The sequence below is a fragment of the Triturus cristatus genome, chromosome 3_2 (genome assembly GCF_964204655.1).
Source record: "Triturus cristatus chromosome 3_2, aTriCri1.1, whole genome shotgun sequence".
Taxonomy (NCBI): domain Eukaryota; kingdom Metazoa; phylum Chordata; class Amphibia; order Caudata; family Salamandridae; genus Triturus; species Triturus cristatus.
In genome coordinates this window covers 569,272,315-569,289,841 of record NC_140584.1, presented here as the reverse complement: position 1 = coordinate 569,289,841, position 17,527 = coordinate 569,272,315, and the positions used below count along the sequence as shown (strand labels likewise).

Here is a 17,527-nt window from a genome sequence, read left to right as displayed (position 1 = left end):
TCACCTCCATAGACTTTGATGGGTTCCAGCACCACCATCATATTCCTGTTTCCTTCCTCCTTCCTTCTCTGTCCCCTCCTCTTTCCTCAACCTTTCATATGCAGGTCTTTTTTCACCTCTGTCAATTGTTTTTTCCTTTTCTGTGCCTCTCCACCTCTTCCAGTCTTCCTCAGGTTGCTCCTCGTCCACACCAAACGCACATGTAGTTTCATAGTTTCGTTCGTCTTACCTCCCTTTACTTTTTGAAATTGCACCCCCCCACCCGACGTCTGAAATCATACTTTCCTCCTTGTTTCTTACACTCTTTCGAAACTCACTGCTGCCTCTCCTACACCGCTCTCTCCCATAAAACCCCTCATGACATTTCTCAATGTGGAATCTCTTTTTACTCATCATCAATTTCCGTTTACTTTACATTCCTACTGTGTTGTGAAACCCCAAACTCACACTGACATCACATGTCCATGTCGAGCATGCATGTGTGGTGCATGCATGGCACATGTATGGTAGTAGGTCTCTGTGCTGTGTGAATCTGAGACCTGGGGTCCATTTCGGATTCCCTGATTTACGGCGGCCAAGGTGGAAGATGATGTTAGTTTCTCCCAGCAAGTGGAAATGTACTTCCTGCGGCTCGATCCAGACAAAGAAGTGGAGGCAGGGCTACTCTTAGAAGCTCAATAAGGACCTTGCTAACAAGGGACTACTGGTTATCTCTTCCTGCGCACTGACACTTGGTAAATGGTAGGGGAGAGTTGTGAGGCTGCAGTTTTTTTTCAAGATGCGGAGGTTTCTAGATAGGACTTGTCCTTTTGCCTGTTTTGATTACTAATAGAGGAAGGTTAATAACAGAGAGGTGCAGAGATGTCAAACTTAATTGCACTGCTGTCTAGGACACTCCTGCTTGGAGCCAGCCACATTGCTACCTGCTGGGAGAATCATCACTTCACTCAAAGGCTGTCTGGAGAGCAGCCTGAAATGACATTTTAACGAGAATCAACCCTAACCAGTTCAGAGGCCTTGGGGAACAAGTTACTTACCTTCGGTAACGATGTATCTGTAAGAAACATTAGTTAGTTAGATTCCTCACCTTAGAATATCCCCAGGCGTCAGACTGGATCCGGAAGATTTTTCGTCAGCAATACCCCTTGCGCGTCGCTAGGCGTCGTCTGCGGCTCCGCGTCCGTCGTCGGCGTCGTGCGCCGGAATGACGTCGTCGGAGTACTTAGACGCCGCCCTCGCGCGCTGACGTCAGTTCTTGTACATAGCTTTCTGCGCCAGGAACGCAGAGCCATGCAAAGACCGACACTGGTGCCAAAAATAAAATCTAGGGGCCTGAAAAGGATAACCTTAACCCTAGATGTCAGTTCGCAGAACGGGGAGGATGGGTGGGTCGGTGAGGAATCTAACTAACTAATGTTTCTTACAGATACATCGTTACCGAAGGTAAGTAACTTGTTCATCTGAAAGAAACACGTTAGTTAGATTCCTCACCTTAGAATAGATACCCAAGCAATACCATCCCCGGTGGTGGGTCTGCGAACCAAGATCACACCAGAAAGTCCTGGAGGACAGAACGGCCAAAGAAGCCACCCCTCCGGACTTGGCTGTCAAGGCAATAATGCCTGGCAAACGTGTGGAGCGAAGCCCACGTTGCCGCCTGACAGATGTCCTGCAAAGGGACACCCCGTCCCAAAGCAGTAGTAGCCGCTGTGGCCCGAGTAGAATGGGCGTGCAGCCCAACAGGAGGGTCCTTTTTTGCCCAGGAGTAACACATTTTGATGCACAAAACGACCCACCGAGAGATGGTCCGTTTGTGCACAGCTTTCCCCTTCTTAGCACCCACGTATCCAACGAAAAGTTGGTCGTCCACCCGGAACTGCTTTGTGCGGTCCAAATAAAAGGAGAGCGCACGTTTTGGGTCCAGACGGTGGAGCCTCTCTTCCTCTTTGGAAGGATGCGGAGGCGGAAAGAAGGTGGGCAAGGTGACAGACTGCCCAAGATGAAATGGAGTCACCACTTTCGGAAGAAAGGAGGGACGAGGCCGAAGGACAACCTTGTCCGGATGAACAGAGAGAAAAGGAGGCTTTGAAGATAAAGCCTGGAGCTCACTCACCCGTCTAGCCGAGGTGATGGCTACCAGAAAAGCAGTCTTAAGAGTCAGAAGACGAAGAGGACAATTGTGAAGAGGCTCAAAGGGAGCGCACATCAGGAATGTCAAGACAAGATTCAAGTCCCACTGAGGCATTACAAAAGGGACAGGAGGGAACGTGTGAGTAATGCCTTTTAGAAAGCGTGTAACTACAGGGGACTTGAAAAGAGAAGGCTGATCAGGAAGCCGCAAGAAGGCAGAGATGGCATCAAGATAACCTTTCAGGGTGCCCAGGGCAGAGCCCTGCCGGGCCAAAGAAAGAAGAAACAGTAGAACCTCAGAAAGAGGGGCGGAAAGGGGATCCACAGCCTTTGCTGTGCACCATGCCACAAATTTGTTCCACCGGCAGGCGTATACCGTCTTTGTGGAGGGACGCCTGGCTGCCAGAAGGATATCACAGACTTCAGGAGGCAAGTCAAATGGCATCAACTGCCGCCGCTCAATCTCCACGCATGGAGGTGGAGGCTGGACAGGTTCGGGTGGAGGACCGTCCCCTGCTGCTGCGACAGAAGATCCTCCCGAAGGGGCAGACGTATCGGAGGATCGGTCAACATACTGAGTAGCTCGGGATACCAGTACCTTCGTTACCAATCCGGAGCCACCAAGATGACTTGGGCCCGGTCGTGCCTGATCTTCTTCAGCACTCTGGGCAGAAGTGGTATAGGCGGAAAGGCGTACAACAGACCGCAACTCCACTCGTGACGAAAAGCGTCGCCGAGCGAGTGCCGCCTTGGAAATTCCAACGCGCAGAACTGCTGACATTGCGCGTTCTCTTCGGTGGCGAATAGATCTAACCAAGGCTCTCCCCACTGCTGAAAGAGACCTTGCGCCACTTCGGAGTTCAGACGCCATTCGTGATCCATCATGCACCGGCGGCTGAGTTCGTCTGCTCTGGCGTTCAGAGAGCCCGCCAGATGTTGAACCACTAGGGTGACGCCCTGGTGTTCCAGCCACGCCCAGAGGCGCAGAGCCTCCTGACAAAGGGTCCACGACCCCACCCCGCCCTGTTTGTTGCAATACCACATGGCGGTGGTGTTGTCCGTGAACACCTGCACGACACTGCCCCTGACAGAGGGAAGGAAGGCTTTCAGTGCAAGCCGGATCACTCTCAACTCCAACAGGTTGATGTGGAGACGAGACTCCGCCGGAGACCAGAGGCCTCTGATCTCCGCCTCTCCCATATGGCCACCCCATCCCAGGAGGGACGCATCCGTCACTACGACATGCTCCGGTTGGGGAAGGGAGAGGCTTCTGCCCATGACCCAATCGCGGTCCGTGAGCCACCACTGCAACTGCTGTGCAGTGCCCTCCGAGATCAAGACATGGTCGGACAGGTTGCCGTGATGCTGGGCCCACTGAAACTTCAGGTCCCACTGCAGAGCCCGCATGCGCCGCCTGGCGTGATGCACTAGTAGGATGCAGGAGGCCATCAGCCCCAGAAGCCGCAACACTAGCCTGACCGAAACCCAGGATAGAGGCCGAAAGATGGGAATCAGGGCCTGAATATCCCGGACCCGCTGTTCCGGTGGATAGACCCAGAACTGCGCCGAATCGAGAACTGCTCCGATGAAGAGGAGCTTCTGAGAGGGACTCAAGTGTGACTTCGGCACGTTGATGGAAAATCCCAGCAAATGCAGGAGATTCGCCGTAGTCTGGAGGTGGGAGACGACTGTCTGGGGCGAGCCTGCCTTCAACAACCAGTCGTCGAGATAGGGGAAGACTGGAACCCCTGATCTGCACAGATGAGCTGCGACCACCGCCATCACTTTCGTGAACACCCGAGGGGCACTGGTGAGGCCGAAGGGGAGCACGGTAAACTGAAAGTGCTCTTGGCCCACCGTGAACCACAGGTAACGCCGGTGGGCCGGCAGGACGGGGATGTGGAAATATGCGTCCTGCAAGTCCAACGCTACCATCCAGTCTCCAGGGTCTAGGGCAGCTAGAACCTGAGCCAAAGTTAACATTTTGAACCTTTCCTTCCGGAGGAAGGCATTGACGTTCCGGAGGTCCAAGATAGGGCGCAGGCCCCCTTTGCCCTTCTTGGGCACCAGAAAGTAGTGGGAATAACAACCACGACCTACTTCTGGGCTCGGAACGCGCTCGACGGCCCCCTTGGCCAAGAGGGCCGAAACTTCCTCGTGGAGAAGATTCAAATGATCCCCCGAGATACGGTGGTGCTGCGGTGGCATGGCTGTAGGAGTCGTCTCGAAGGGGAGGGAGTAGCCCCTTCGGACGATTTGCAGCACCCACCTGTCCGATGTGATGGACCGCCAGTGGAACAGGTGATGGCGAATTCTGCCGCCCACTGGCGTGGAATGGGCCTGAAAGCTCGGACTAGGAAGGCTTTGAGGCGGATGCTGCCGGGGTGGATGTGGGCTGACCTCGTCGTCCTCCAGAACCGCCTCGGCGGAAACCACGTCCGTGACCGCGCGCAGGTTGGTTCTGCGGCTGGTGGCTAGGCGTACGCGAGGAGGCACCCCTTCCTTGGCCACGAAAGGGGCGAAAAACGGAAGTTTGCGACCGCGGGGCCGAGAGGCCCAAGGACTTGGCCGTAGCCCGGGAGTCCTTAAAGCGATTCAGCGCACTGTCCGCTTTCTCGCCAAAAAGGCGAGTGCCATCAAAGGGCATGTCCATGAGAGTGCTCTGGACATCGCCCGAAAATGACGTGGACCGCAGCCAGGCGTGACGTCTCAGCGCCACTGTGGTAGAAATTGCCCTACCCAGCGAGTCCGTGGTGTCAAGCCCACATCGGATAGCATGTCGTGCTGCATCCCTCACATCGGCCAGAGCCTGGGTAAGTCGTGTCCGGACCTCCTCCGGACACAGGGGCAGCACGTCCTCCACCGCATCCCACAGAGTGTGGAATAACGGTCCAAGAGACAGGCGGTGTTCAAAGACCACAGGCCCAAACTAAGGGAAGAGAACAGCTTCTTGCCAAACTGTTCCAGTCTCTTGGAATCCCGGTCCGGCGGAGCGGTCGGGAAGGAGGATTGGGAGGTAGAGGCCTGGATAACTAGGCTCTCGGGGGTAGGGTGTTGGGACAGAAAACTGGGGTCGCCCGGAGCTGGGCGGTGGCGCCTGGCGACGTTCCTGTCCACAGGAGGAACTGTGGAGGGCTTGGACCAGGTGCCCTGCAGAACGTCAATGAGGGCCTCATTGAATTGCAGCAGAGGCTCAGTGGAGCTTGCTGCAGACTGAAGCACCTCAGTGAGGACGTTAGTCCTCACAGCCACGGCAGGTAGCTCGAGCCCAAGGGCTGCGGCCGCCTTGCGCAGGACCACAGAGAAAGCAGCGCCCTCCTCCGAAGCCACAGTCGGAGGAGAGACGAATCCAGTGTCCGGAGAGGTATCCAGGCCACTGGCCTCCCCCAGTTCATCTGCCCAGTCCTGTGACATTTGAGCCTGAGCGGCCATAGGATCCTCGGATCCCTCCCAGTTGTCCCCATCATCCGATTCCTGGTAAACAGGAGGAAGGAACGGAGCCGGGCGGTAGACATAATGTGTCTCTAGCGGCGCCGAACGCGGCGTCCATCGACACCGTAGCGGCGCCGGGCCCGGAGCGGGACTGAACTGGGGCTCGACAACGAGCGGAGTCGGTGTCGGCGTCGGGGGTGATACCGGTGTCGACGCCGGCGGAGGAGGCGTGACGAGGTCAACCGGCGTCGGCGGGGACTCGGGAACGGGTCCCTCGGGTGCTTGCGGCGTCGAGGCCGGAGCCGTCGACGGCGCTGGGGCCGGAGCCGCCGGCATGCAAGGCAGCCCTGTTGGGTCCGCGGGGCCCGAAGGCGCGCCAGCGGGCGTCGACGGCGGAGCCAGGCTCCTCATGGCCGAGAGGAAGGCACTGACCTCCGCCGGCGTCGCGTCAGTCCCAGGGACCGGCGGGTATGGGGACTTGCGCGGCGCCTGCGGCTCCGCCGGAGCCGCGGGGGTGGAACCACCCTGACCCTCGGCCGAGTCGTGCGACCGGCGAGGGGAGTCCGAAGAGCGGTGTCGCCTCTTGGACTTCTTGGAATGCTTCGACTTACCCGAAGACTTGGATCCCGACGACCGATGGTGACGTTGGCTGCGGCTCCGCGACCGATCCTTGGACCTCCTCCTGGACCGGGATCGAGAGGCTCGCGGGGCCGAGTGGCGAATCTCGAGAAGCTTACGGGACCGCTCCAGTCTAGCCTTCGAGGTCAGGGCCTTGCAGTCCGAACACGACTCCGCGTCGTGGTCGAGGCCCAAGCAGTAAAGGCACTGGCGGTGATGGTCCGTAACCGACATCAGGCGGTTACAGTCAGCACAGGCTTTAAAACCAGGCATCCTACCGGCACCGGAGTCGAGACAGGATCAAAAAGGATCGAAAAAGTTAGTCAAAAAGTGACTAAAGGGGTAGCTCTCCCGGATCTGCGCTTACTGGCGCGGAAAAAAGAAGAACTGACGTCAGCGCGCGAGGGCGGCGTCTAAGTACTCCGACGACGTCATTCCGGCGCACGACGCCGACGACGGACGCGGAGCCGCAGACGACGCCTAGCGACGCGCAAGGGGTATTGCTGACGAAAAATCTTCCGGATCCAGTCCGACGCCTGGGGATATTCTAAAGTGAGGAATCTAACTAACGTGTTTCTTTCAGATCAATAGATCCAAATACACTGCCTGGAAAAATGTGCATTAAAGTGGAATTTGAATCACCCCACTTAGTACCAGCCCCAATTTGTTGTTGACCAAGGAAGGGAGTGCTTTCTAGAGTACTCAAACAACTGCTGTTTAACTGGGGATGTTGTGTGCTTGACAACCAGATCCAATAGGTAAAGAGACATAATCTGTGAAATCTGCACTTTTTGCTGGCGATGCTGAGGTCTGCCTGACGTGACTGAAAACTGCCTGCAGATAGAGGGAAGGAGAGTGCCTGGCCCTGCAGGAGGAGAGACTGTCCAGGAGTAGAAGACCAGCATGTTCCCTGGGGTGAGGAGCACAAGGAAAAAGCAGTTTCTTCATAAGTTCATGAAGACAGGAGTAATAAGTGCCATGAAGAAACCCCATCCCCAGTTGTCCTTTTTGAACTTTACCTGTAAACGGCATTGATGATTTTAACTGAACAACTACCCATGTCGCCCAGCAGATTGCTGCAGGCTCGAAGGCGGGTGCAGCTGCTGCACTTACCAAAGGGGCATGTTTCAGCATAGCAAAAAGCCCCTACTGGCCCGAGGCTGCTGTTGCCAGAGGACACCATTGCAAGAGCAGTCATTGTGCGCAAGCCCGCCCCACCAGTACCTAATCTTTGCCCTAAACCTGTATTGTGTTGGGGACTACAGATACAGGATCTCGTTCACAGTAGTAGGAGGTAGGGCAATACCAGGAAGTAGGTGTAGCAGCTCACTGTGTATTGCAAAGTAGTTGGTTAAAGTACTTTCTTTTTTTCATAATAGATAAGAACTGGACTAGATATAAAATTATTGTGTCTGCTGATTGCCTGTTAAGTCCTGAGCTCTTACCCTTTAATAACTCCCTGAGAAGCGTGTGACTACTCGCCATCGGTACCTTGGGAGTCAAGAACTGAAAGGGTTGCATTTGGCCCAGTTTGTGGAGCCATAGTAGGACGGATGCCAAGACCTCAATGGGCAATGACCTGAACCACAACGGTAGGTGGTCAGTCACTCATTTCTGCTATATCCTCGAATGAGGTTCGACACCATCTATATTGAATACATTTATGTGAAGTCACAGTGGTGTACTCAATGGGCTTTAACATCTAAAGAGACAGCTATGGGCTGATGTGCAACTTCCTCTGTGTGGCAGACTTAAAATCCCTCACTCAATTCCGAATCTCGCCAAAAAGGTATTAAAGCAACAACACTGTTGAAGATGCTAATATTTCCATGTTTTCAAAAATCAGCCCGATTTATCTCAAATGCCAGCTCTGATGACTGCATAACGCCCACTGTTAAAACTTTACTTTGGAACTTGCTTAAACACTTTGTCAATTACAGGGATGCGTCTTATTCCATATATTATTTTCCAAAGTTGCTATCCTTTGAATTGTGTTGAAGATAACATATACCAAGACTTCAATCACTTACAGAGTTTTTAAGTTGTCCACCGGAGGAAGACAAAGCGTAACCGTTATTAGAGTGTAATTTCAAGCGGGATGATGCGAGACAATTTATTATCCAACTGTTCACAGAGGCTTTTCCGGAGCTGTCCCAGTGGGATTGGGGGATAGAGATTCAGAGAGCCCACCGATTCCCTATCCATAGAAAACAGCAAGTTACCCGCTTAGGATCGGAGCCTGTATATCCTCGTGCCATCTTGATTTCAATCAACAACTTTTTAGCGAGGGAAGCTGTATACGATCTGGCGCGCCCAAACTGCAAGAGACTGGCCAAAGGGATTCAGTTCTTTGTTAGACCAGATTTTTCTCATGAAACAGTGTCTCGCAGATGGCACCTTCGCCAATTAATACCTATGTTTCAAGCGAAGGGTGCACAGGTGTTCTTAATGAACCCCGCCAAACTTAAGGTTGTGGTTCAGGGTCAAAATAGTATTTTTTTTTTTTCAGAAGTATTGGCTAAGGAATATTTGCAACAGTTGGCGCCTCCGCAATGAGTTGAAGATAACAACGTGCTCTAAGGTGGCAAATTGTGCTTAAGTTATAGTCTTTGTTTTTTCTGGGCATGGGGAACCGCGGGTGAGTGTTTCCAGCTCCCCATCACCAGGACCAAGGTCCTATTGTCTCATTATTGGGTGGGTGTGGGGGGAGGTTGGATGGTGGGGTGGGGGGGGCTTAGTAGTAGGGGGGAGGAAGAAATGGGTTGAGGGTGGGAGGGGAGGGAGAAAAGGAAAAAATATGTTCCACAACTGCTTGACATTTTTTTGTGTTTTTTTGTTTGATGCATTCATGATTATATTTACTAAAGGGCTCCTAGACTTTGAATTTAATGGCTAATTTGAATTTAAAAATTGTAACTTATAATGTTTGTGGCCTCAATAATTATGAGAAACGAAGGAAGATGCAAATGGAATTGAAACTTATCAACCCTGACATTGTGTGTATTCAGGAAACACATATTTCGTGGTCAGTACGCCAGAAGTTAGACGACTTGGGGTATGTTACTCTGGTCGCCTCTCAGCAATCAGATACAACGCGGGGGGTGGCCATTCTGGCTCGCCCCTCCTTAGTCAAAACTGAGCGTTTTTTGGCAGATATACATTGCCGATGGGCTATTCTTGACTGTTTAATTGGAGATATGCGGTTTACCCTCTGCACTATATACGGATCTAATCTTGATGAAGCAAATGTTTTTGATTTTTTAAATGGTGAGCTTGCTTTATGGCCTTCACCAGTTGTGTGTTGTGGCGATCTTAATATCCATTTGGATAGCGATTGGGCAGGCCCCTCTTCCTGGTTATACAGGGGTCGTAAACCTAAGGTCTTTCAGGCTTTAAAAAATCTGATGGCTGATCATGGCCTGGTTGATGGGTGGAATTTTTTATACCCACAAACACCTGGCTACACTTTCTTCTCTTCACCTCATACTAAGCTATTTCGGCTGGATTACTTTATTATTCCTGCTGCCTGGGCCTCCTGTAGCCAAATTCAAATCTACCCTAGACTTCTATCTGACCATGCCCCGATGACTATCTCCTTTTCCAATGTGGCTATTATAAGATATAGTAAGACTTTCACCTTTGATAGGAAGATGTTGCTTGATATCTATTTTGTGAACTATATGAAAAAGTGGATCCCAGAATTTTTCCATCTTAACCGTGGTTCAGCTGAACCCGCGGTAGTCTGGGATTCCTTTAAGGCTTGTTTTAGAGGTGAGGTCCTTAGTTTTGCTTTACACGCTCAAAGATTGCGTAAACAAAATTTGATGCAGCTATTTACTCATTTACGGAATGCTGAATTAGATCTTATAGCTCAATTACAGGCAGCTGTTGAGCCTAAGGATAGCCTTGATAGACTAACTCGTTGTAAAGCTAAGATTAATCTTGTATGGGCCCAAGAGATTTCGCTCAAATATCACCTTTATAGGAAACAGCTGTACGAGTTTGGGGAATCTACAGGGAGATGCTTAGCTCAACGGATTCGGGCAAAAAAACAAATGTCTAAAATTAATTCTATCTATAACGATCAACAGGTATTAGTCCATGAACCCGTGGCTATTATGAAAGTTTTTCATCAATTTTACTCTGATTTGTATAGCCAGCCGGATGCTGGTGATTTTCCACCTGACTTTGGGCTACCAGCGCTAGAATGGGATAGGCTTGATCCTGCCGTGGCAGAAAGATTGGATCTCCCATTTTCTGTCGAAGAAATTGAGAGTGCACTGTTTAAATTGCCTTCGGGTAAGGCGGCCGGTCCGGACTCTCTTCCATCAGAGATCTATAAGACCTTCTTTCAAGAACTCCGTGAGGATTTATTGAATACTTTCCAAGCAGCTAGATTGGGATCTCCACCCCAGTCATGGGATGCTGCCCATATAGTTATATTTCCGAAGAAGGGGAAACCTCCCGATCAACCAGGGTCATATCGCCCGATATCGCTGGTTAATTGCGACGGTAAACTATACGCTAATTTGTTAGCTAATCGTATGGCCCTGCTTGTTGCTGGTTTGGTATCACCACAGCAGCACGGTTTTGTGCCAGGGCGGGGGACGGTCCATCACATTAATAGGGTCGTTGCACTTCTCGACGTCGCGCAGGCTGACTCCAGATTTCTGGGTCTTGTCCTGCTCGACGCCGAGAAGGCTTTTGACCGTGTGTCCTGGAATTTCCTATGGGAGGTTATGGTACGCTTAGGATTTAATCCAGGTTTTCTTCGGGCTCTTCAGATTTTTTACCAGTCCCCTACTGCAAGGATATGCGCTATGGGTCTTAAATCGGAGGAGGTTCAGATTAGTAGAGGGACCCGGCAAGGCTGTCCTTGTTCCCCTATTCTTTTTGCTTTTTATATTAATCCCTTCATTAAAATGCTCGATCTTGATTCACAAATCTCCCCCTTCATAGCTCAAGGTACGAAGTACAGCGTTCTCGCTTACGCGGATGATATTGCTGTCATTACGTCTGACTTAAATACTGCTCTACCCACCATAGAACAACGAGCGGAATGTTTTGGCAAATATTCTGGGTATAAACTCAATAAAGCCAAGACACAATGTTTGTGTACGGACCAAACCCTAGTTTTTGACAGTAGGATCGTGGAAGAAGTGGTTTACTTGGGCATTAAGATCAGGCCTAATTTGGAGGAATAGATGAGCGTTAATTGGATTGATATATTGGATAAAACTAAACATGCACTGGAGTCATGGCAGAGTCTTCACCTAACTCTGGTTGGCAGAGCTAATCTACTCAAAATGATCATATTACCTAGAGTACTCTACTTTTTTCGTGCTGTTCCCCTTTTGATTCCTGGGTGTCAAATTCGCCAATTACAATCAGTTTGTGAAAAATATCTTTGGGCTCCAGGAAAAATTCGCAGAGCTTCACGTTTTATGACACTGCCATTTGTCCGAGGTGGATGGGGAGTTCCGGATTTTGCCCTTTATCAGATTTCATGCTTACTTTTAAGGATGCGTATTCTCTTGACTGGAGAGGAAATGTCCAATATGGCAGAAACACCTTCAATTTTTCAAATTACGCTTGGTTCGATTGCAAAAAAATGTTTGATTTCCAATATTGATGGTAGTTACTACAAGCGTACCCGGTTTAAAACTATTATTTCTGCTTTCAATGTGTGGAAATCTGTTAGGAAAATGTGTAATATACCCAAATTTATGATATACAGTCCACTTAGGGCACCTTATTTATTACCTTCTATTTTTGGCGATTCAGTTGCACGATGCTGGTATTTTAAAGGTATCACATGCCTCGGTGATATTGTCTCTGCTGAGGGTGTTTTTCTTCCTTTTGACACACTTAGACAGCAATTTGATTTATCTAATAATCAATTTTTTTTTATATCTACAGATCCGTGATTTTCTTTATAAATGTACCACGTCGCTGTCTTCAATTCGTATTATTGATTTAATCAGATCGCAATCATCTATTGGAACTATTTATAAAGAGCTTATAGCACATCGCACAGATGATATTGATAAAACTAATGAGAAATGGTCATGTCGGCTTCCATCTATATCTATTAACATTCAAGAATCCATTAAAGTGGCCCATATGGTTCTTTACTCTGCGTCATTAAAAGCCCAATTATATAAAACTATTTTTAATTTATACCGCACCCCGGCGGTGATGATGAAATGGGGTAGCTCTTCCCTATATTCTAACTCGGGTGAATGTTTTCGTTGTAAAGCCTGTAAAGCCGATGTAGTACATGTGTTTTATGCTTGTCCTTCTTTAACACCTTTTTTTAATCAAATTTCAAATTTTGTGGGTTATGTGCTTGGTAAATCTGTTCTATTGTCATCGAATCTAATCCTATTGGGTATTGGAGAGGAAGCCACCGTTTTTTTCTTTTTATTATAGCAGCCACGATTCATTTGTCAATGGCCACAGCATGGTTGCAACCACAAGCACCGAGTTTTGATATATGGCGATCTAAGTTATTTAATTTGTATAACCTTGAAATTAGTATGTATATGTTGAAAAAATCACGTAAGAGACGATTTGGCCTTACTATTTGGCGCCCGTTAAAAGATTATTTTGATGAGTAAATAACTATGATTAGTTTTGTTACAATGATAGTTATGTGTAATTTCAGACTTCCTTAATTTTAGGAACACATGAAAAACTTTTATTTAGTAAAATAATACATGTAGTATTCCTCTGCCGCTGTTCATTAAATACATTTGTTTGTAGACAGACTCGAACTTGAAAATCAGGCGCTATATTGCAACTTAAAAATTGTCAAAACAAAGACAAAAGATACAATTAAATACTAAATATTTAACAAGTCAATCTTTTCATCCTTACAAAGTGAATTATGGAACATTTGTTTGTACAAGTCCCTAAATTGCGGAGAGCTACTCCAAATACCTTAAAATAGAAGAGGGCTAGATATTAGCATTACAAAAAGTCAGCAAATATAGTGACTACACAAATCAATTCCCAAACATAGAATTAAATAAATGGGCGTACAACATGAACTAAACGAAACAGGCCTTGTGGACCACTGCTAAAAACTACCAAGGAGCGTGTGAACCAATTTCCAATGGAGATATAATAATTAATAGAATACGGTTGCTATTGGGAGTTTGTAATGTACAATATAGAACCATCAGTGCTACTACTGCAACGTGACAGCACAGCACGTTTGGTGTGGCAAAAGATGATATCTTCTAGTAGTATCATTTGCACCATAAACGTTAAGATAGGATTTGTTACCTCACAACCCTTGGAAATTTTTGCAATTTCTCTGCTAACCCTCTGGGGTGAGAATCGACACCCCACGTTAAAGAAGGATGCAGCAACAACCACACTTCCTTGATGCAACTGCAGAGAAATTGAGCTGACCAACCTTCATAGTGGAATGGAAAGGAAAGTGAATTATAAACAATGCTGAGAAGTATTACTGTGGTTTTGAAGTTACATTGAGTGTATCAAAAGACAATATCATAAATGCCAATAAAACAGAAATTTAAAAATCATAAGTAAAAAAAAACAACGCTGAGAAGATACAAGTCAAGAGACCACATTCCCTTGTTTCTACAAGAACTGTCCAACTCATATGTACAAAGACCAGGAGTGGTGAGTCCAGAGGCAGGCTAAGAGAATCATGTCTTTCTTTATCCACAAAGCAACTACATGTCAACTTGATATCAGTTTAGGCTAGGGGTCTTCAAACTGTGGGGCGCGATCCCCAGGGGGGCCGTGGAGTGATGCAAAGGGGGTCGCGCCTTCCCAGTCACACTTCTGCCCAGGCCCAAGGGCTTCAGCCCCCCCCCCCCCACACTTCCCCCCCCTGTCCTGTGTCCCAGCCCGGGCTGCTGCAGTGAAACTTGAGCTGCTGAGGGCTCAGCTGCGCAGTGTCTGGAGTCTCATCTCCGGCACCCCCCGTGTTTTTCAGAGGTCTTTAAAGACCATTTGCATTTTTACATGCCTTTGCAAACTGGTTACAGAGGCTTAGGTTTTATTCCTGGTTCCAGTACACCCTGGGTCCCCACTCAGCCTATTCCTTACATTTGTATTTTACATTTCCTGCTGTAGTGTGAGAATGCATTTCATGGAAAGGAATACAAAGTAGGCTTGCCAAAAGAAAAATGCCTGCCGTGTTTTGTTTAACCCCTTCAGCGCGGCGCGGATTTCCGCGCCACGCTGAAGGTTCTGAGCGCGGGCGGGGCCATGACGGAACGGTTCCGTCATAAGCACAGCCCAACCGACGTGCATGACGGAACCAATCCGTCATGCGCGTCGAAGGGGTTAAAGAGCCTGCAAAGATCTCCTCTTGGTACTAAATAGACTTAGAAATAAAAAAGTGTGTATGCATTCTTATGTGACTTTTCTGTCTTTTTTCTCTTTAATTATCAGTCATGGCTCATTGAGTCAGCCCTAGAACACAATTAAAAGTGCTTTCTATTTATATTTGCTGTCGGAAGTATGCACAGATAAGTGCTGAAATTACTGCTTTAGGTGACTGCTTTTTTTTTGTACCGACTGGGCTATCAAAATAATCTGCTGGCAACCCTAACCATAGGACTGGAAGTTTGTTGCAGGATCAGCACATTATTTATTTCCTTCACCCTCGATCCCCGATTAATGCGGCAATAGTTTAACTTAGATCTTAAACTCTACGCCGCCATCAAGAACATGCTGAGTTACTTCACGGGTCTGGGGTTGCACCTTGCATTCAAACAACTCATTCCTCATTCTCGCCCTTCATTTTCACGCTCACCCTGCACTCACAGCGATCACAATGCACTCATACTGATCACCATGCACTCGCACCATTCACCCGCTCACCCTGCACTCACAGTGATCACTCTGCACTCACAATGCACTTGTGCTGCTCACCCTATACCTCAACTTGCAGTCACACGTGTACACTACTCATCCTGCACTCATGTGATACTTTGCTCACCTGTCCCCCTCACTACTCAATATGCAACTCACTCAAACAAGCCCATTAGTAATCATACATTCATTCATCCCATTCTGAACTTGCATCCGCACCCAAATTCATACGCCACCTCACTCACCCTGCAGTCACTCCTCTTGTCCTACTCTCACACTGTTGCATCGCTCACCGTGCACTCACATGGGCACTCTTGTCACCCACACAGTGCAGAGGGTTAATGTGCCTGCTACAAAGAATATGTACCATGCAGATCCCAGAAATGAGTGTGAGTAAACTATGAGTAGTGCTATAAAAAATGAAATGTTGGTCAGAAAGGTGCTATAGAGAGATGCGTTGCATTTTTTGTGAGCGGCAGTGAAGGAATTCATGGAGAAGGAGGAAACGGGGGTGGGGCATCAAAAAAGACTGATGCACAGGGTGCAACCAGCGTGAGGACCAGCCCTGACTGGGAGTGTTAGCCCCCCCCCCTCTGAAGTTCTGGTCTAGTGGCTCCCCTGCTTCTGCCTATTATTATTTACATTTGTAGAGCTCTACTGTTACAAAAAGATGTCCTGGGGCTAATAACCATCTACTGCCTGAAGGCAAATGAGAAACACACAGAAGAGATAAATGTGAGAGATGAGGGCAGTGAAAAGACAGATTGGCAAGAGGTGATTAAAGGTGAAGTGAGAGGTTGAATGGTGAGAATTCAGAAGTTGTAAAAAAGGGGTGAAAGAAAATGGCCTGCAAAGTGAGAGGGATCCGGGGTTAGGAGAGGAGAGAGGGATGGAAGGGAGGGGGTGAGAGGAAAGCTGCATGGGTAAACTGCTTAACTGTACAAAACCGCCAGGGTTTTAAGGGACCCCTGCTTCTCCCGGTCAGGGTCAGGTGAGCTTCTAATGTGGCAGCACGTATTGCTGCAGAGTGGAAGGCCCTTAACAAAGGTTGACTTTAAATCTTTCTGATGATAATTGCTGTATTTTGGTTATAAATGGGTACTGATTGGGTGAAATATTTCCTCAGTGTTACTGTGTGTAACATATGTCAAAATAATGAAGCAATGCTATCCCAAAATACGCTGCATCACATAACCTCATTTACATTTTCATCCCACGCAATTTAGTCAACAGGTTTAGACATTTTTGTCAGGAGGGGGTCCTTACGCCTCAAAATGTTGACAGGGGGGTCTCGGCATCCAAAAGTTTGAAGACCTCTGGTTTAGGCCTTTGAGATAAGAGATGATCCAACTCTGAGCACACCACTGTGCGATATAATTGAATGGCAGCTCATACACACGAAATGAGCTCCATCAGGTAAGGATTGTAAGATGTTTTCCAACTTTAAATTTTACATTTAATAAGTGACTACACAGATTAAATAACTTGAAAAATGAAGATATTAGTTATCCGAGTTATGGAAGTGGAAACACGTTTGTAGAGACTGAAATCAGACAGGTAAGAGTCCAAACAAACAACACAAAGCAATAACAATATTAATATTTTATTTTTTAGGCGAAAGACCTGAGGATCAGGGTTTTTTAAATAATGAAAAGTCAAACAGAGGGAGAATACAAATAAAAAAAACGTTTTGCAGTGAAACTCTAAACAACTAAAAAGAAGCTCCCCAAACATGCAAAAACTTACCAACAAAAAAAGTACAGCATGAATGCAGGAGACTCTCCGTCCATAAGCGGCATATTTCACTCTCTGTGAGGACTTCAACTCCATAACAGGCCTGATATTCAACCTTAGGAAGGATAAATGTGGGCATAAACTGCAGAGAGAAAATAAAAAGTCGGAAAATAAGAAGGGTAATTTATGATATAGTGATAGCATTTGTTTGTTAATTTTTACTGTATAATTAACACAAATGCATGCAATCTAATTAAAATGAAATAAGCACATAAAATTGAACAGGTCACTTTGAAAGTGGAGATGCCGACCCTACATATCAGTGACATTATGCCCAATCTCAACCACAATCTCTGAAAGCAATCAACTATAAACAGTATCAACCTTAAAAAGTCGTTTCATAATTGACCTTCATAGGCCTCACTTTTTCACAGATATTTTGTTGACAACTGTTTTAATGCCAAATCCGGGAACTTTACAAATGTACTGCTATGCTGTAAATTCCACCGCCCCCCACGACGCCCAGTCACTTCCCTACAGGTTTTTATATTCTTTCCTAATCATAAGGTTTTTTAACATTTCCTTTGCACCAGCAATGCCTAGCGAGAGCATATATTGTGATCCAATCATTCTTCCATGTAGCCACGCAGACTACAGAACTTTGTTCCACCACAAAATGTCCCAGGGCCTCCTAATATCTGCTACGGGAATAGAGAAATGAGATTAATTTCAGATACAGAATATAGATGAAAGGTAT

At 47.7% G+C, this 17,527-nt stretch overlaps 1 protein-coding gene across 3 annotated transcripts in view; it reads right to left on the bottom strand.

Annotated features, from left to right (window-relative positions):
* ICE2 (interactor of little elongation complex ELL subunit 2) overlaps positions 1-17,527 on the bottom strand; it is an 825,537-nt gene that overhangs the window by 140,262 nt on the left and 667,748 nt on the right. For all 3 annotated transcript variants that reach the window (XM_085648299.1, XM_085648300.1, XM_085648301.1), the window contains one exon: positions 16,783-16,912. In XM_085648299.1, the coding sequence (XP_085504425.1) occupies positions 16,783-16,912 (130 nt within the window). The remainder of the gene's footprint in view (positions 1-16,782; positions 16,913-17,527) is intronic.